Raw genomic sequence first — 21,073 nt, forward strand, 5'->3', positions numbered from 1 at the left:
AAGAGAATTTAACTAAAATTTTTTAGAGGGTTCCTAAACAATATAGAAGTTGCTCACTGATGGCAGATAAACTTACTGGAGAAAGTTTTTTCCATTTCCTGCATGAGGCATAACTCAGGCTTCAGTTTCATTGAAAAGATCTGTTTTGCTGGCTCTCTTTTTTCCTTCTTAACAGGAAAAAAAGCAACAAATATCTATGTAAATAGTCAAAGACAAAACCTCTAGCAAAAGATATTTGGCTAAAGTTAACAAGCCATTCTTCTCTTCTCTCCCAGACAAATCTCTCTTTTTTCCTTTTTTTTAAATTTTTCTGATGTGTTTCACTATACCACAAGGAACAGTACACTGTTTTAAAAATACTAGAGAAGTAAGCAGAAAGCATGCTCAGTCAATCAAATTAGGTTAAAGCATGGCATTCACTACTGTCTGTGGCCACCATGATAATTCCATGCATCCCTTATGCACTGCACAGCCACTTCTCTGGGGCTTTTTGGGCAGATGTAGACACAGCAGTTGAAGCCCAGTGCTTTAGCTCAGCAGAGCTTCCATTCCCAGTGCCCATTGTATATCTGAGAGGATCCCTCACCTCCTGAGGCTGAACAATGCAGGGTGTTACTCCAAATGTAGAACTTGGCAAAGGTAGCTTGTCTTCCAGCTGGAATAATAAGTAGGAGCCCTGTGATAAATGAGTAAATTTTGGGTAGATCAGGCTAGGCTGACTGGGCTCAAGTGAGATGTTTGAATAGCCCTGGTTGCACTTTAAATTGCTTCATGAACACCCCACACATCTTCACTTCACTTTGTACCTGAGGTCCATGAGATAGACTTATACTGAATGTGTGTGTCCAAATGGAAAACAGAATTATCTTCAATATGAGAATTCTCATGAAATGTTCTTGCTTAGGATACTGCCTCCTTAGTTGCTGCCTCTGTCCCTGAGGCTTGATGAGCACTCCATGATAGTGCAAGGCAAACAAGGTGTGCTGATGGCTCCTGCAGTGAGCACACTGTGCTTTGGACTGCAGCATTCACCTGGCATTAAGGGTACCTCTTCTCTCCTCCCTCCCTTCCCTTCCAGATCAATAACGAGATAAAGAAGCAGGATGAAAAGCTGGTCAGACCTGTAACTGAGCAGATGATTGAGTTCAACATTCTGATTGTTGGTGAACAGTACAGTGAGGAGCTGAAGGACCCATCTGCTGCTGAGTATCAACAGCTGTCAGAACGATTCATTTCTCAGGTGATTCCCTTCCCAAAGTTCCTTTCTCCTTTTGCTGGCTCTACAAAACAATAGCAGCAAAAAGCATCTGTGTCAGGGACCCTGATTTTTGTCTCCCTGTTGTTTCCAATATTTGGGTTTTATTTTGTCTATAATGGTGGTAATTATATTATCATATTTTGGTGGGCACGGTGTGTGTCTTCCTTTTCTCTTCAGAGAAGCATCTACGTTGTCATATGGCTGCTTATCATGAGGCTTATCTTTCCTCTAGCTTTGCCTCCTTCTTATCCCTGTTTACTTGGGGTTGGTCCTCTGAATCCTTTTTACTTTACCCCATGCCAGATCCTGGGCCAGATGGGAAAGAGATGTACTCTTCACTGCAGCCAAAAAGCATCACCATGACTGTCACAAGTCTAGCATAGGATAGACATTTGAGTTTTCCTAGTTGTGAGTCCAAGTAGCAATGCATGGTATGTGTGTGTGTAAAAAATGTTCGATGGGACTGAGTCCACCTGGTACATGGATGTTCCACTCCTTTGATCCCTTGCCTGGTTTTCTCTGAGCTTGAATATAGAAGCTCTTGGGAAAAAAAGTCAGCAGCACTGAGATTGTTTAAGTCTCACCAGAGACAGTTTAAAAATAAGGAGATGGGGGAGGAGAACAAGAATTTACAGAGTAAAAAATAATCCTCATTTGGCAAGGATCTTTGGAAGCTAAAAAACCTTTCTAAACCAGCATGAACTTTCAGTATTCTCTATCTTGATTTTGTCTCCTGTAGCACAGTTGATTATCTTGGTAGTCTCTCTCCATTTCTACTCTTGGAATGTTTCTATACAGCTCTTGGGGAGCACTGGATGTTGTTCATACTTTTCATTTCCCCTTTTTCTAATAATGAAACAGTGTCATCAAAACTAGTCTTCCATAACTAAAAGAATATTTAACTGTTTTTAACCTATTAGATATAACAGCTCAGATGCATTTTTGGAAAATGCTAGAAACACTTTGTGATTTTTCACCACATGAGCAGAAGTGAATGGAATCTGTGTTAATTTTTTTGGTTCTCCATCCATATAGATTAAAAGCGTATTTGAAAGACTACCTGGATACAAAAACATCCATATCCTGGATTACAGGTAAAAAGATACTGATGCATATATGGTGATTGAACATGATCATGTATGATGATGCATATTTGGTACCTCTATATATGCAACTGAAACAGAAATACAGAATTCTATTTTTTTTTTCCATTCTGGCATTCCCAAGAGACTCTCACATGAAATGTTTGATTTTAAGGCATTCTTGTTCAAGATTCTAGTCAAAAATTAAAAGATATGTTCGTATCTGCTACTTCTATTATTCCAAGTATTAAACAAGGAAGGACACAGAAATCTTTTTGGAAAAATGTGGTACATTTAAAATTTTTTTCCCAATTCTTGATGTTAATTTGGATCAAAAAAAAAGGGTGGGGGACACTGACAAATTATGTGGAATTCTGTATTCCTATATTCCTTTTTATCCCTATAAAGATATTTTTAAAGACCTGATTTCCTCAAATCCATTTGTGCTTCGGAGTGACATTTAAAGTTAATTTGTTAAGTTAATGCATCAAATGTAAAGTGTCTGATGTGGAGTACAGGCCTCACAACTGTGATTTTTCTTGAATCATAAGAATTCAAGAAAATTCTTGTGATTTTCTTGAATTTTTGTGATTTTCTTGAACTTTTAGATTCTAAAAGTTATATCCATATATAACTTTTGGTTATAACAAAATATATGTATTTTGGATATAACTTTTAGAATCTAATGAGTGTGTTCATGAGTGAATCTAAATTGTGGTTTCTTTGAGACTGTAAGCTGTATTTCTTAGAATTCATTGCCTGCAGTATTTTAGCTAGCACACGTGTAGGTAACACAGCAGCTGTAATGAAGAAAGGTCTTGTGGTTGGAACCCTAGGCTGTGTCCAGTTTCAGCCTATAAAGTAGTGAAACCTTCCATCTTGCTGTTTGCAGTCTAGTAGGTTTGGCAAGCACTTGGATAATTTGAAAAGACAAATAAAAGGCTTAGGTATTTTTGGCAAAGTCCTGTTCTGTGTTGTGCATGAGCAAAACCCATGGGTTGGAAGTTAAACCTTTAGGTAGAAGAAGTGAGCCTTGATCTTCTGGTAGACAACAATTTAACTTCATTATTTACAATAATCTGAGATGTCTCTGCTCTGCTGATTCCTTGGGATCAATAGGAAATAGTTCTGTAAAAGCAGAGCAATTTGTTATGTAGCTGGATAACTATGAATAACTGTGCAACTTAAAAAGATTTTCCTGTATGTGTTTTCAAATGGGTATACCCTGTAGAATACCAAAACAAAACTGGTTAAAGTTTTTAAGACTTCATGGAAATTAGACATTGATTTAACAGGTTTGCTATTCTGTTTTGTTTTTGTAATCAGCCCTTCCGAGGAAGAAAGGTAAAGACAACTTTTATAGATATTTTCATAATACAGAGGAGAAAAACATGTTTAGCTGGAGGGCATTGTTTTTTGGGATTTGTGTTCAGAGCAAGATAGATATCTAACATAAATATTGTGGGAGAGGGTTCTACCAGAAACTGCAAGTACCTGATCTGTTTTGATCAAGAATAAACCTAATTTGCTTATTTAAATCCTAATAATTAAAAACCCTTGGGAAAAATCATCCTGAACATAAGTCATCTGCTGGGGTAACTTGTGCTTAAGAGTCTCTTTTGTGAAGAAAACAAAAGTGCTTAACAATGACTCAAAGTCTTCATACTTTGCAGGGAAGTCTTGAAGAGATATGGAATTATTATTATTATTATTACTATTATTACTGAAATTGAAGTAGATAAGAAACTCACAATTCTCCAGCGAAGGCTGTTGGCTTAGCTTCAAGACCAGAGGTGCTGCAGATCTTAGCAGAACTTTAATAATTACTCTTTAGCAGAACATGGAATACGTCTGGACTTGTTTATCATCAGACATATGCAAGTTAAGAATCCAGAATTTTCCTTGTTTAGTATGTTAAGAATGTCACAAGACAGTAAAAGAACTGCAGCCTTAATTTACTAAATATATTAATTGCTTCTGTGTGTATCTCAGCATAGTCAGTTTCCATGAACAAGTTTAAAGAGAATGAGCATCCTAATTTTTCAAGGAGGGTTAGAAACATAAATCTCTTCACAGACTGTATACAACTGTTCACAAGGGCTATGTTCCAGGCACCAGATGTTTAGCCCTTTCCAGAAAGAGGATGGGTTTTGTAGTTATTTGTTAGGAACTATGAATGACAGCACAGTTGTATTAAACCTAAATGTTATGTTTGAGGAGCATATTCTGTTCCATCTTTGCTGTGCCTTTTCACTACTGCTGTCCTTTTTAATTTCCTCTGCTGACAGTCAGTGCCTCTGGTGGGCTCATGTCAGTGATAGAGCCAGCAGCAAAACCCCAGGCTCCTGGGTTTAGTCAGTGTGTTTGTGGATTGTCTCAATTATAAGATGAATTAAATACTACTTTGTTGCTATTAAAAAAAAAAATTCTTTCAAGCAGGTTGACACTGCACAGTGAGAGAGATTAGGGCTCTCACTTGGTACTATAGATTGCTACTATGTACAGCCTGTTTTTCCTGCCTATTTTCATACCTCAGAGCCATTCCTGTTATTGGCATGACCTTAAAATCACCCCTTCCACCACTGTGTGCTGGTGGACCCACTAATAATGTTTGCAGAAAGCCAGTGTTTGGTCTGCCTGTGCTCTGCCTGCCACTCACTAGTAGAAAAACAGGACTGGGACCAGACTAGATGCCAGTTTTGGGTAGTGTTTCCATTGAGAATTTCATGCAAAGAATCAAGTAGTTTTTATTCATCCCTTAGAGCCATGTACTTTTATGTTAAAAAGGGTATTGATACAGGCCCTTGTGAAAAAATATAGTGTTTTCTTGCTTAGGAAAACCTGGCATTTCTCATCTGTGTTCTTTCTCTTTGTACAACTGGAGTGGGGTGGAAGTTCACTACGCTGTCACATTTGATGGAAAAGCCATCAGCAATGCCACCTGGGACCTGATTAACCTCCATTCAAACAAGGTGGAGGACAATTCCTTCATGGGCATAGAGGATAATCCAACAGTTGTGTACACCATCAGTGATTTCCGAGATTATATTGCTGAGATCCTCCAGAAAAATGCTCTGCTTGAAAATGCTTCCATCTCCTTAGACCCAAACTCTCTTCAGCTTACTAATGGTGGGTATTACTTATCCTGCATTTCTGTGCCACACATCTGACTTCTTACAAAATACACCTCAGAGGGGTGAATTATTCAGCTGTCCTCTGAAAAATGAAACAGAACAAAATCAACATGTCGCAGCCTGTTTTACTCTGATCTTAACCAGGCCAAGTCATTAGCAGTAGCATGCTATTGATCTATTAGTCTAGCTCCCCATTTATTTTAATTTTTATTTTGAAACTGAGGTTTGTGGTGTGCAGTTTCAGTAATGTCTTCAAAAATGAATAGGAATAAAAGGAGGCAACATGGTTCACATGGTGCACATTGTATCAGGGTGACCTTCAACTCAATAGCTGTTGGTCTTAGGCAGCACAAACAAAATACCCAGATTATTGCTGAATATTCAATGGTCCCCCTAGAGGTGATGAAAGAGTGCTGCCACCCCTTTGTTCTTATCTTTCCCCTCCACTTCCTGCAAGTGATTTGAAGGCATTTCCAGAAACAAAATCTCTCTGGTAAACTTTTTGAGAAGATTTTACCTACAAATCTGAAATCGGAGAGGGTTTTTCAGTCAGTCTTTCAATGCAACTTCCTCACTTCCACACTGTTACTGCAGCCTTTAGATCCCAAGTGTTTATATTTCCACAGTGAAGGAAATACTGCATCCCACATCAGAGGACTCATCCTGGATTACTGAGCATCCAGTCGTGCTGGAGCGCCCAGAGTTTGATGTGAGTATGGTTCTGAGCACTGGCCTTTGGACACATTTGAACAACTTACTTCAGCAAGCCAGAATTGTAACCAACCTCCAGAGCTTCTCTATCCTGTTGTTCATGCAGAGCAAGAACTAATGAAGGTGCACATTACATTGGAGTAAAAACTGGTGAAATCTCTCATGTGATAATTCTGGTGTCTGCTGCCCAGCAGTTTTCTGTGATCATCTTATTTTGATTGTAAACTTCCAATTTTGTTTACAATCAAAATACAAGTTACAGATTGTAAATTGTGATTCTTCCTTCCGTGATACTACTTTTCTTTGGAAAGAAGAAATAGATGTAAATCCTAAAGTTGGCTGCTAGAATAGATAAAATGCTAAGTTCCATAAGCTCCTTTTGTTACTGTATTTCTTTCAAAGGAAGTTCTTAATTTGGTTTGAAAATTATGTCCATCCTCCTTATACCAGCAGAGGAAAATAACTAGCACTGGTTTCTTTTTTTGTCTCTTGAAATTGTAATTGTCTCCTCTGACTACCTCTGGAATAATCCAAGACACAGACTAGAGTTCTGTATTGGACAGGAGACTTGGTGTCCCTGACCATGTCTGAACAGAGGGACTTTAAGCAAAGATACTGAGTTAGGTGCCAGCATTGCTGAGATCAAGTCAGTCCTGCCAACAGAGAGATCTGAGTGCTGAATCACTGTCTGGGAAGTTGGTTTCTGCCCTCCACTCTGTTCTATAACACAGATGTGCTTTCAACGAGAAATGAGCTCAGATCATGCCCTAAAATCCAGACCCATTTGTGCTGGATGGTAGGTTCTCACTCAGTCCATCATGTGATAATGTTATGGACACAGACATTCAATTTTTAAATTGAATGAGAACGTTAATTTTAACCAACTTCTGAAATTTTCATGTAAGCAAAATTCGTCTTCACAGAGTGCAGGTATCGTCAGAATGGAGGTAGGAAAAATGTCCTTAATTTCATGACAGGTTCTGCTGAGTTTTAAAATCTAATCATTGATGGCTAAAATACACATTCATGTGGGTTTACCATAATGCATTAAATATGGTGTAGATAAACATGAATTTAAGTTAACTTTCAGAAAAGGGCTTTCTCTTTACTGGATACGTCTTACTGGAGACATCTACTAGTCTAAAATGTTGTAGATATTTATTTTAGTAGACAAAGAATTCTGCTGTTCTGTGCTCTGAAAGATGTGCAGACAGGAAGATATTTAGAGTAGTGTAGCTTTCCAATAATAATTTTTAAACCAGTTTTGGGGAATATTATTATGACAAAAAATTGTGGAAGTTATATTTTTCTAATTATGGACTATGAATAAAGGCTTCTATACCTTCAGTCAAAAACTCTGATTATGTAAAAGGTATCAAGTATATCCCCAAACCGGCTGTCTAAAATCTGCAATGCACAGGCAATTTGCAAAGTAGCTTCAAATAAATAGAACTGTTAACTATGGAAAAGAATTTTGCTATAGTTTTCTCTAGATGAGTTGAGAATAAGCTGGATTTGTATTAGCATACCAATATAATGACATTACATGGGACTTTCATGATTTCACCATCCATTTGCTAGTAGATGGTACAACTAATTATTGAGTTTTGCAGCTGTCTTTAAAACTAAAGCACAAATCAGGTCTAGTTTTTGAAACCCATGTTTTCTTGTTGTTTATGTTATAACTGATAGAATGTTCTGGCTTGAGGAATACAATGCCTTTCTGGCAGCAGAAAATGAAAAATCAGGGTGAGGGGTTCTGTGTTTACAGCTATCTATCATATTTGTAAGCTTTCTACATTGCTGAAAACCAGAACTAGCCAACATGATATTAAACTTGCTAATATAATATATTGCCCTGTAGCAAGAGTCTTTGAATAATGTTAGTTGCCGTAGGAGCATTCATCCACATTCAAATAAATGATGAAGTGCAATCCTTGGCAAGTGAATACTTACATTAAATAAATGTATTGAGGATTGATTTCTGGTAGTCCTAATTCATTCTTATAGAATTTATATGTGCAATTTATTTCTAATTTTGTACAGTAACTCTTTTTACAGCTTTATTTATGGTGGTTAGTCTTGCCAAAAATAAAATTGCCAGAGAACATGTCTCTGTGGTATATATATATTTTTCAACTGATCGTTACCATATAAATTAAAAATTTTGACGAGACTGTGGTAGCATAACAACTGGAATTTTAAAATGTGATCAATACATGCAAACAAGTAATGTTAGAAGAAAAAAAACCCTAAAAACCCTTAACTGGCCTGTTTCCAAAGCATTCAAATGCAGTGTGAATTAAGCTGGAAATTTAATTCACTCACATTTCAACCGGGAGTAAAATTTCAATTTGAAAAGTATTTGGATTCTTCCTGTTATTCCTGCTGGTCAAGCAATAGGAAGAGACTTGACAGGAATAGTGAGCTCCAGAAATGATTACAGTGGTTTTGAATGCAGTTTTGTAATACATATTACAGAAACCTGTGTCCACTGTCCACTTAACTTTACTTGTCACCATTGGCAGTTTGTTAGCCCCTACTAAATTGCTGCTTTTTGAAATTGCTTGGCAGTTTTCCATACCCTACAGAGTTTTTGGTCCACATCCCACTGTTGCACAGCATTTATATGTGGGCAGGTATCCATGTCAAGCACTAATTCCTGAGTTTTAGGCTATCAGCTTGCTTTTGTAGCCTTGACCAAAAACCTTAATATATCTTTATTGCCCTTTTCTGATATAATTACCTCATCAGACACCATAGTAGGAGATTAATATTCAAAGATGAAATATGCTAACTACTTTAACTATAAACCAGCTAATGATTGGGACATGGAATAGGAAGTAAACAGTGTGGAAATTGGAGATGTAACAACAAATTATTTTTTCACGTTTCAGATAATTCACAAATTCATTCTTCATGCACATTGTTGTTCATCATTACTGCTGATAGATTTTTTTTTTCCTGCACAAGTATCTTGGCTTTGAGACTAAATTATCCCAGCTTCTAAATGCTCTTCATTGTGTTCTGGTCTTTCTCCTGGGTTCTCACACCCACAAACTAAAATATATCAGTAAATGATGACTGGGCAGGCATCCACCAGAGTTCACTTTATACACTGTTTCATATATCATAGTAACTGAAATATTAGCATTACTGTATCGGTGGTGTGGCTGATGAATAACCATGACAGAAGCTGATAGAACCTCACCATGCTTTAGGAAAGCAGACAACATTTCTATTTGATTTAGTTGGAGATGGACAGATCCATTTTTTCAGCACAGGAAAAGGCATAGGTTTGGTATATATGGTTGGTTTACCATATATAGATGGTAAATCTCTTAATACCCTAAGGGGTGCTGCACTCCAAACAATGTGAATGGCTCCTTTCCCTTTTTTATGGCCATGACTGGACATGACATTGGTCAGAAGGATGTGCATTTTACATATATATTGCACAAGTTTAGCAATGATCTGTGTTTGCCACTCCTCCTGCTGCTGTGCATTGCCCCCTCAGAGGCAGTAGTCTCAGACTTGGCCACTGCCTGCTGTTAAGCCCTCCTGTGTGTCCAGCCCCATGCAGACAGTGAGTGTTTCCCCTGTAATAGTGGAAATATTAATAGAGGCTTTATGTTGCAGGACAGCACCTTTTTAGCTGAACGTCCTTCTGCAGATGAGTCAACTGTCAGCAATGCCTTGCCCTTTGATTACACCAAACCAGACTCCACCTCAGACAGTGAGCAGTCCAGTGACAATGAAATCCAGCCAAGACCAGAGAACATTGACTATGAGGCCAGTTTGGCACCTGAAGCTCCACTTTCCTCAGAGGCTGATGTCACTTCTTTGCCTGATGGGCAGAATTTAGAGACTTCTCATTTAGTCACTGTACCAGTGCTACAGCCTGATTCTATGGACTCTCTGGAATGGCTTTCAGCCCCCAGTTCTTTAGATGGTAAGTTAATGCTGTTGACTGAAGCTTAAATTTGGATACCAGTGTTTCTTGATACTCACCAAATTACAGTTCACTGAAATGAGTTTCCAGAAAAATCTAAAAATCTTTCTGTGCCAGTTTTTATCTTTTGTGTATGCATACATCCAAGAACTATATACCAAGGTAAAATGCTTGTAATATCTAATAATGCCTGTTTCTCTCTTCTGGAAATGATACAGACATGGCACTTGTTAAATTGCATAGAAGTAATTTTGCATATCTTGACTTGGCCCATAGAATATCTGAATGGAAAGTGGGAGAGGTTAACGGGGCTCCTTTATGACTTTGGCATACAAAGGCCGGGATGTATTATGGAAAATGTGGAAAACACATCTACAGATAATAAAATTAATGAAATTTGACACTTTTTATCATAAATAACATCTAATTGTCAATTTGTTTTTATTTTTAATGTTTGAAGATACTGAACTATCTGAAGAACTTTTGCCTTTAAGTCCTTCTCACCTTGTGCCTGAAGATTCTCCATCTACTGATGACTCTGCAGTTCCTCTGCTTTCTGCACCAACAGTGACCTCTTCATCAGTCGTAGAGACTGATATTAAAGAAAAGGAAGAAGTAATCCAAGGTAGTCCTGAGGGCAGTGACAGTGCAGACTCTGTGGAAGAAATTCCTTTTCCCTTAGAAGTGTCCCCTATGGAAGACGAAACTGATATATTTTTTGGAGATAGAGTTATATATGATGATGGGTCTGGTTCAGCTTTTGATGGTTCAGGAAAAGAAATGGAATCAAGTATCTGGCCTTGGGAAGAAGCAACCCTGGAACCAGTTTTCTACCCTGGTCCTGATAACTGGCTTGAAGATGACAATGAGTCTTTGTTAATCAAAACTGAGGATATTCCCGAAGGCATGATTTTAGACTATATTCTTAACTCTGGGAATAAATTAGATTATGATCTTTCCAAAGATGAGAATGAAGGGATAGTCAATATAAAAGATTTCCTTGATGAGTCTGAAATATTTGTCTTTCCAGAGACTACAACTCTGCAAGTACCTCTGTTACAGACAGAAGAGCCATCGTCTGTGGAACCATCTACACAGACAGAAACACTGGGCATGTTTGATTCTTCTTTTGTCATGCCAGCTGGAGAGGCCCCTGTCCCACCACCATATACAGATCTGTCTGTGGAAGATAGTCTCCAAACATCTACAGGCACTGTCAGTATGGAGCAACCTGAGGAGTCTAGTGTAGGCCAGAACATAATCCCTGAAGTAGTTGAACATCAAAGCGAGGACAGGACAGTGGTAGAAGAACTATTCACAGTGAAGCAGCCGGATGTAATGGAAGCTGCTACAATAGGACACTTGGACACAATCTCTTTAGAAACTATTCTGACTGCAGATCCTTCTGTGGTAAAGCCTGATGCTTCCACAGAAGAGCAGCAAGCCCTAGATTCATCACTGGCAGACCAAGCCACTCCTGGATCAGCAGTGAAGGAACCAGCTGATGGTTGGCCTACTGACAGGGCACTAGAAACCTCCTTAGATCAGACAGTGCAACCAGCAATGCCAGCAGCTACTGAAGGTACAGCTGCAGCTCCTTCTGTAATAGATCATGGCACTGTCCCAGAGGGCTTTGCTGGACAGGATGCTACAGACCATGACACACATACTTCCATGAGCTTCAGCACTGCTGTGGATTATCAAACAGTGAGTATAACAACAAGCCCCGTTGAGCTTCCATCCCACCTTCCTCCTGTGGGATCCACACCGTCATTGTCTGTGGCTACCTCAGCAAATCTGGGAGATGAAACAGGAGTCCTGGATGTTTCAGCAGACCTGGGTCAGGTCAGCACTGTCCACTTTTCTCCTGAGCAGACTGAGGAGGGAAGGAGGATGACTGAAAGTCACATGGAGCTAACAACTCGTGTCCAGTCCACAGAGATGGCCAGTGTGGCTTGGGCCACACATGAAACTCACTACAGTAGCACTGTCCCATCCCGAGCTCTGGTTGTGTTCTTCAGCCTTCGGGTTACCAACATGATGTTTTCAGAGGACCTGTTTAATAAAAACTCCCCTGAATACAAAGCCTTGGAGCAGCGATTCCTGGAGCTGGTGAGAGTCACTTCTCTGCTAAATGTCCATTACCAGATAGACAAAAAAACTGTTGGTAAATTATAATTAGGCATCTCTCTTTTGCAGAGAGCAACTTAAAACTGGTGTTTACACATAAGATTTCTGTCCCTCTGTGGGGGAAATTCTGTATGGAAATGGGTGGTGTGTTGCTGTTCATCTTTTATTCAGATAATAGTCTGCCTAAAGGAATTCTCCTTAACATCATGGACCAGCTGCTCTGCTGGTGTCAATAAATACAGAAGTGTATCTGAAGTCACTACCACACTCCCCCTACTTGCTTCCAGGGTGCTCTGTATTTAGTGTCTAAGGAGAAAGATGTAAGAAAACCTGGGGCTGTGAGCAGATAGCTTTTCTGCAACACATTCAACCTGTCCTAAGTAAGAGGTAGCTCAGGGAGCTAAGCTTTCTTAATCTGGTTGATGAGTTGGAAGCCTCACTGGAGTTACACAGCAACAACTGCCAAATTTTAAGTAGAAAATTCTCCTCTTCTGACTGAAACAAACATTCTGTTTTGAGATAAAGGGAGCAAAGCAGAGAGAGGGAAGGGGGACATGCTTGAAGGAAAAACCCTGTGAAATGGCAAGCATCCCAGGTAATTAGTCAAGGGAGAGCACAGTGTGTGTCCTGAGAACTGTGTTTCTGAATTGTAGATGTTTAGAAACTCCTTGCAAATTGGTATACTGTTAAGAACTGCCTGTAGTACCCAGGCTCCTGGCAGGCTGCCAGCACAGACCTCAGCTGGGTGAAGGTTAATTCCTTCAGTGTAGGATTTGGATAAAATTATTCTCACTCTAATTGTCTACTGCAGTAACAGTGCAAATGACATGAGTAGAGGGGGCCTCAAAAATTCAGGTTTTCTGTCATATCCCCTGTGTTGCAGCTGGTGCCCTACCTTCAGTCAAATCTGACAGGATTCCAGAATCTGGAAATCCTGAACTTCAGAAATGGCAGCATTGTGGTGAACAGTCGTATGAAATTTGCCAAACCTGTGCCTCGGAATGTCACTAACGCTGTGTACATGATCCTGGAAGATTTCTGCAACACTGCATATCACACCATGAACCTGGCCATTGATAAATACTCCCTGGATGTGGAATCAGGTAAGGACAGCAGGGAAATGCAGCACATAGCAAGGGAACCAGAAACAATTTCAGCTTTAACAGCTGAGAATCCCAACAGCTCAGAGGCTGTCCTCTAGCTTTTCACAGGCTGGGCTTTAGAAAGTAAAAACAAATGACAGTCTGCTCTGGGAATAGGGAGATGAAAGCCAAAGTGGGACCCAGACAGACAAAGCTGTATGTGGTCCATATGGATTTATGAAGAAAAATTAACTGATGGGATACTCTGTATAATGCCCCTGTATTTGACCTGGGGAGTGGGGGAGCAGACAGCTCAGGCAGAACAGTGGTGCCCATCTCTCTTGTCCTTACTTTCATGTGTGGCTTGAACTTACTTCACATGGTTATTCTCACAGGTGGTAGCCAGTTTACCTGCCAGGTGAACATCTGCACAGGTAACAGCTGCTGCCTCATGCTTTTGGGGTAAGGTCACCAAAAAGTGACAGGCTCTCTTGCTTCACTCCACTGATACAGGGAGAAGGTTGTTTTGGTTTTTTTTTTTTCTCCTGTCCAACTTAGCCAGTAGTTTGCCATAGAAGTAACCCAGAAATATCTCCAATTTTAAGGTTAGAGAAAAATAAGAGTGCTGCCCTGTTGACATATTCATGTTCTTCCCAGATAGGTCTCTTTTAGACATGGTCTAATCAGCATGGCAAATGTTCTGATATCGATTGTTCAGCTGTATGCCAGCCTCTTAACCCTGATACAAGTGAGATATCTTGAATGCTACAAGCTTGTGTTCCTTGCAGACAAAAAGGGCAAATCCCCTCACAGCAGGTGGTGAGTGCCTGGCATCCCAGTGCCCTTCCCCATATGCTGCCTAGGTTTTCCATAGCAAGACATACTGGAGATCACCTGTGGTTTGCTCATTTGTAAAATAGAGTTCCAGCAGACAGAAAAATATGAGGTACTCTCTGTTCCAGTATGAAAAAGATCACTTCATATTAGCTTTTTCTCACTTTTTTCACTGTTTGTTGGATGGTCTTAGCCATGCCACTGGCACATGTGGACAGAGGAATATCTGCTAGTGCTTGTTCACTTTAGCAGAACCTTTTGTTACTCAGGAAAGCTGCGCACTGGATTTTTCTGGATTAACGAGAGACCATTAGAGAAGATGGCAGCCAGAACCTTGTCTCAGTTAAGATTCCCCCCTTTCATTATAACAGCTTTTGCTCTGTGTATTGTCAGGTGAGCAAGCAGATCCCTGCAAGTTCCAGGCCTGCAATGAGTTCTCTGAGTGCTTAGTCAACCGCTGGAGTGGGGAGGCTGAGTGTGTCTGCAATCCTGGCTACCTCAGCATCGACGGGCTGCCGTGCAACAGCATTTGTGACCTGCAGCCAAACTTCTGCCTCAACGATGGCAAGTGTGACATAAGCCCTGGGCAAGGGGCCATCTGTAGGTAGGTCACCCTGCTGCTGGAAGCTGTGCTTCCTGGATGAAAACTCCTATTGTCTCCTCTGTTGTAGAGTTCTCTAAGATCTGTCCAAAATTCTGTATGTTATTGTGCAACAAATGAGTAGATGGTGGTTATCATTCATGTTGTGCTGCTCAGTGCAAGTCCCAGTATTAACATTACTTTTCCTATATATATATATATATATATCTCATAAGTGAGACAGTAACAAATTAATAGAACAGAAACATCAGAAAATAAAACTAACTAGGAATAACAGTTGTAATGGAACACACTCAGTTGTTCAAATCACTTTTATTGACCTTTGGGCACAGAATTTACCTCCAGAGGTTTTCTCAAGTAGCGAAGTGTTTGATAGTGTCATGTCACCTATGAGAGTTAAATCCATAACAGAAATTTGTACCTGAACATCACACTGGTAGTGCATAAATACATTAAATATAGTGCTTTTGGTCTGGAAAAAAGCATGAAAGTAAATCATTGTACATTTGGGGAAAATCATGTGGGTTCATAAAAGGATAAAGGAATAGGCCCCAGATATTTGCTTAAAGAAAATATATACAGATGCATCTGAACAGGATTGCTGTATTTTGCAGGTAATCAAAAAGACTGTGCAAGGTACAGATAAATTGGTGATGCCCTTGACACAGCACTTTACTTCTTTACTTTTCAAACAATGTAACAGTCTATTTTTAAAAAGAAAATGTACCTATCAACAAAAATTAAGAAAACTACCACAAAAAAGGGTATTACTTCTAGTAGTAATGTTACTTCATGTGATTTTCTTTTTAAAGTTTACCTAGAAATTCTCTAAAGTCAATTTTAAAATGCTAACAATCAACAGAAGAAATAAAATGGTTTTAAAACTTTAAAATTGGATATTATCACAGATGCATTATGTATTTAAACATTTGTGTGACAGCGTTAATCAGAAGCAGGTAAGTATCTGAAACCAAGCATGTTCCAGCCAGTATTTATTAAAAACTTCTTGAAGAAATTGAAGTATTGCTTACTACTTTCAGAGACTGTTTCATATCATTATGTGAGAAGAGTTATGTTACTGGTGTTTCTTATTAAAAGGATTCATTGCTATGCATTATCATAATAGATTACAATACTTCGAGTTTTTATAGAAAAAACTCCCAAACACATATAATGCAAATCTATAATTTTGCTGATATATTTGAAGTCAATAATAACAACATTATAGTTCCTATGGTCTAAACAACATTAAGGCAGAAATGCTGAATACTGTTTTGGGCAACCATTCCAGAGATACAGTCTTGGACATGTGTTTCCCTCGAGTCATTTCTTTTATGGATCTATTTAGCCATTGTAAAGGTCACAAAAATAGGGACATTCTACTCAGCTAACACACCTTCATTGGCACTTGCATTACAAGATGATAAAGAAAACTGCTTCCCACCTTTGCAGTGTTGAATTATCACGTGCAAGGCTTAATCAAGGCAGGAGTTTTTCCTCAGTCTAAACACCTTCCAGTTTTAACACCTCACAGGGGACTGTAAATTTCATAAAGCACAGGTATTTCCCTTTTGCTATACCACCCTTTTGCTGCTTTACCTTCCTTCATTCAGTTCTGTCACTGGAGTAGCTCATCCTGGAGAAAATAAAGCTCCTGGGACACCTTTTTTTGTGGCCTTTCAATATTTAAAGGGGGCTTATAAGAAAGGTGAGGACAAACTCTTTGGCAGGGCCTGCTGTGGTAAGACAGGATGTAAAGGTTTTAAACTGAAAGAAGATAGATTCAGACTATATATAAGGAAGAAATGTTTTTACAGTGGTGAAACACTGGAACTGGTTGTCCAGAGAGGTGGTAGATGCACCATCCCTGGACTGGATGGGGCTCTGAGCAACCTGATCTAGTTGAAGATGTCCCTGCTCATTGACAGGGAGTAGATGACCTTTAAAGGTCTCTCTCAACTCAAACTGTTACATGATTATCTACCAAAAAGTATGTTCATAATAAGAAGAATAATAAAATTGGCAATTGGACAATGCAAAGATACTTATTGGGGTGATGAAGGATACATCATAACAGGAGCTTAAATATATTACCCAAGGCTTTTGCTGGTGTGTAATTTCCCTGTGTTTCTTTGTGGCAGGTGCCGTGTGGGAGAGAACTGGTGGTACAGAGGGGAGCACTGTGAGGAATACGTGTCAGAGCCACTGGTTGTGGGCATTGCAATTGCTTCTGTGGCAGGATTCCTTCTTGTGGCCTCTGCTGTCATCTTCTTCTTGGCCAGGACCCTTCGAGACCAGTACACAAAGAGTGATACTGGGGACTCCCAGGGGTAGGTGACACCATCTGATATTTTAAAACACACCAGGTGGCAATAAGGATAATTCTCTCCCAAGTCTTATATCGCACAGTTTACGAGCAACAGGACGTGCAGGCACCTCCAAATGCCAGGCTTCCTTAGTCTATCTGCTGCCCTTCCAGGCTGCAGAGAAGCTCACAGTGTGTTTATTGCTCCCCCAGGCAGGGTGACAGCCTCTCGTCCATTGAGAATGCAGTTAAATACAACCCCATGTATGAAAGTGACACGACTGGCTACAGCCATTATTACCGGAGATATCCGCAGCTAACGTCCTACAGTTCCACCAGTGCAGAGACATCCACAGACTACAGCAGTGAAGAGATCAGGCACATTTATGAAAACAGTGAGCTTACTAAGGAGGTAAATGACCTTGTTTTCATAGTGGCACGGGAAAGATCATGGAGACAGTAAGGTTATTCCACACTTCTAACCTCAGAGGTGGGCCCGATCTTTCCCCAGTGTCTATGCTCTAGAAAAACAGGTTGCAGCTGCTGCAATTATTTAAAAGAAGACAGAAAAGCTTGCTTTCCCTCCTTGCTTTTAGAGAAAGCTATGGTTTGTTCTGACCTCTAATTCCACAGAATAAAGGAGCTGATCCCTTCAGTAACTTCATGGGAGTTGGGGAGGTTTGATGCAATGTTTGACACAACATTTACCTTTTGAAGCCAACTATCTTTTTTAAGAGTGGTTGCCCAGTGAAAAATTGGTACATGCAGGCCTTTTCACAGGGTGCTTTTGTTTTGGATGTTTTCTGATTGTTTTTAAAGTCTTTCTATAACCTGCAAGTTAGATTACATCTTATTTTTTCCTGTATACACAGTATCCAAGGTTTACTTTAGAAAGCTAAAGAGAAGGGATTTACATCCCAGAACTAACCACAGATCCTTAAGCAACTGGGAGAGGTGTGAATCCAGTATGTAGCTGGTAGGCTGGTGGTAGGCAGAGTATCTCTGAGAGATAAATGGTTTTGTTAAAGTCTGTTGAAATGCTACACTCTGTCGAAACCCTGATTTTGGTTTAAAAGTATCAGTAAATCCAAATGAAATGCTTCACTTAAAAAAAAAAAAAAAAAAAAAAAAAAACAAACCAAAAAAACCACCCTAAATTAATTATAAGTATTATAATAAAATATATAAAATAAAGAAGAATTTTAGCATTGGAGTGCCCAATTTCAAGCTCCACTCTTTGAAATCGCAACACATAGGAGCTTTATTTCCCAAACCCCAGAAATCAGTTATTTCAGTAGCATTCTGATTTCTATTATGTACTTACAATTCTGTTTATTGTGTTCTAGGAAATTCAGGACAGAATTCGAATTATAGAGCTCTACGCTAAAGACCGCCAGTTTGCAGAGTTTGTTAGGCAGCATCAAATGTGAGTGAAACGTCTTGTCTGGATAACCAACTCCTTTGATATTTTATCCTATGACCTTTACTATGTTACTGTTTTATTTTTGAGGTTCTAGAAATGCTAGGACACTAGAGGCTAAGATTTCAATGTTATTTTTGAAGAGGTTCGTCCCTTTTACAGTATTTAATTATCCCAGAAGACCCAGGAAAAGAAAAAAAAAAAAAAACCAACACTGAAGAGGAATCCCAAAGTTAATGGGTGTCAGAGCTCTGACATCAGTTTAGGTCCTTGAAAGAACAGATAGAATCTTATTAATTGTTCTGGTCTAATTCCCAGTGCATATTTAAAGCCAGAAATTTTAAAAGCCTAAACCAAAAATGCTTGTTTATTTTGAGTTCTCAAGATCTGGCAACTGATCAACACCAGACACATCACTGGTACAATCCTGTCTGTTATGTGGGCACCAACTGTAACAGAAATTTTACAATTCCAAATAATCAATCAATCTGAGCTGTGTGCTTTGATGAAAGCTAAGCACAAAGAAGGTCCTCAAGGATGGAATTGTTTGCATACACACTCACATGAACTGTATTCCTGCTGTAGGGAGCAGCAAACCACAACTTGCTGGGTTACTTTGAATGATACTGTAGTACAGTTCCTTGGCATCCTATTAAATATATATACAGTAGCAAAAAACCTGTATCCCCAGATCCTCAGAAATACTTTCTTTTAATTGGAAGGAACAGCAGTTCCCATTTTTCCATGTCAGTCATTCTTTTTTTTTTTCATCTTGAAAAGGATCAGCATCTAGATTTTCCACAGCTGGAAAGTAATAAGGGCTGCCTTGTATATGCCTTGAATCCAGTGTTTGAAAGAGATGAAATTAATTGCTGCTTTTCTGTTTTTCATTTCAGGAAGCTGCTTTAAGAAAAAAAAGAAAATGATAGAACACACCTGGGAGATAAATGCTACCTTGCTCCCCCAGCAGCGGGCTCAGATGTAACTGCAAAGTTACTTATAGTCTTAACATTGCATGGATGGATACAGATGTTTTCTAAATGAATGGCTAAACTGTACAGATGTCTGTTTATCTCAATTTCTTCTGGCTTTTCCGTGTAAAGTGACACTTTTCAGAGATGATCAGAAGTGGCAGAGTTTATGAAAGTTCATTTTTTCTTTAACTTCAAAATGGACATTGAAAGATTTTATATACAACAGCAAAACCAAAATCTCCTTGGGTAAGACAAGATACATGCACAACCAAAATAAAATGCACATTGAAAATCTCTTCCTGGCAGTTTATCCCCTCACTGGACTCTCCAGGGGTAGTTCTATGGCTATAAAACACTAGCAGAAGGAAATACTTGATTTGCAAAGGTGTGAGTTATAGGGGAGAACTACTGTGCTAGAGTTATGTTAGCATTATTTTAAAGCATTCCCAAAATTTTAAAGCAGACCAACCAAACCTCCCTGGAAAAGCTTTTCTTCTGTACAGATGCCTGATGTACATTTTGCCAGCTGGCATTAGCAGAGCAGAGGACAGCAGTGAGCCTGCAGCCCCCTGAGGGCTCTCCCTGGGAATCAGCATCACCTCTGCCTCTCAGAGACCCCACAGGCAGCCTTGGCCAGCAGCACAGTGCTTCTGCAGCACACTACAGTGGCTTTAAAGCCAGGATGGTTGGCTCTCCACCTCATTCTGGCAGACACACAGGCTGGGGCACAGAAGGGCTTCTATCATACAGATGTTCTGTGAAGCTTAAGTGACTAACATTGGTTTTTACTTTTTTTTTGTATCTAGAGATTTTGTTTCATATTTTGTAAAGGTAATTGCATTGTTTATTTGTTATGTGTTTCCTTCCCAGCTTGTTTTCAGAATGGATTTAGTTGTTGAAATAGAAAGCTGACTAGTTTTAATAATGAAATACTATACTGGCATTTGTGCCCCTTCTTTTATATCTATATTATATTTAGTGTTTACTCAGTGATGAATTCAGCCAACTAAAATTTGGAATTACTGAACTGGGCAATAGCCTGCCATGAGCTCTTTTTCAAAATCAGGTCCTTATGTCCATGCACATTTGATAGATGTCAGCACTTTCCTCCGGAGAAGGGAAAAACTGTAATTATTTTTAGTTTATTGCAAATCAGCATAGAATTCCTTAAACAGAAGAAGTCAGCCTGAAGCATTTTGAAACAGCTGAATTGAGATGGGACTTCCAAGTAAAGAAATGGAATTTTATCTTCATGTTATGAAGAGAGTTCTGACTGTATGTGAAGCTGTGTTGGGGCTCTGTTCAGTGACCCAAGTTCTCTTAAGTCATTAACACAGCTGTCAGGGTTAGGGCACCGATTCCAATCACATTATCTTGTGCTAGCAAAAAAGGCCAAGTGATTTATTTCCACATCTGTAGTTCTCGGCCCTCGTGTGCCAACAGCCACCTGATACTTTCTAGAGTTGAAGTGTTAGTGAGGAATACTTGATTGTCTTTAGGCAGCTTAGCCAAACAACAGAATATTTCAATGTAATTTTTTCTACGTGTCCTGGACAACCCCACTGGATCACTTGTGTAGTACCTTCTTGC

General features: G+C 39.3%; 1 protein-coding gene across 1 annotated transcript in view; it reads left to right on the forward strand.

The window, feature by feature from the left end:
- Window positions 1-20,418, forward strand: part of LOC136373416 (interphotoreceptor matrix proteoglycan 2-like) — a 21,948-nt gene extending 1,530 nt beyond the window's left edge. Inside the window, exons 3-14 of the mRNA XM_066338318.1 lie at window positions 1,079-1,240; window positions 2,294-2,352; window positions 5,225-5,469; window positions 6,101-6,183; window positions 9,825-10,137; window positions 10,598-12,249; window positions 13,151-13,370; window positions 14,577-14,787; window positions 16,926-17,114; window positions 17,303-17,501; window positions 18,436-18,515; window positions 19,406-20,418. Of these exons, the coding sequence (XP_066194415.1) occupies window positions 1,079-1,240; window positions 2,294-2,352; window positions 5,225-5,469; window positions 6,101-6,183; window positions 9,825-10,137; window positions 10,598-12,249; window positions 13,151-13,370; window positions 14,577-14,787; window positions 16,926-17,114; window positions 17,303-17,501; window positions 18,436-18,515; window positions 19,406-19,418 (3,426 nt within the window). The 3' untranslated portion in view covers window positions 19,419-20,418. The remainder of the gene's footprint in view (window positions 1-1,078; window positions 1,241-2,293; window positions 2,353-5,224; window positions 5,470-6,100; window positions 6,184-9,824; window positions 10,138-10,597; window positions 12,250-13,150; window positions 13,371-14,576; window positions 14,788-16,925; window positions 17,115-17,302; window positions 17,502-18,435; window positions 18,516-19,405) is intronic.
- Window positions 20,419-21,073: the final 655 nt, after the last annotated feature.

The sequence above is a fragment of the Sylvia atricapilla genome, chromosome 2 (assembly GCF_009819655.1).
Source record: "Sylvia atricapilla isolate bSylAtr1 chromosome 2, bSylAtr1.pri, whole genome shotgun sequence".
Lineage (NCBI taxonomy): Eukaryota > Metazoa > Chordata > Aves > Passeriformes > Sylviidae > Sylvia > Sylvia atricapilla.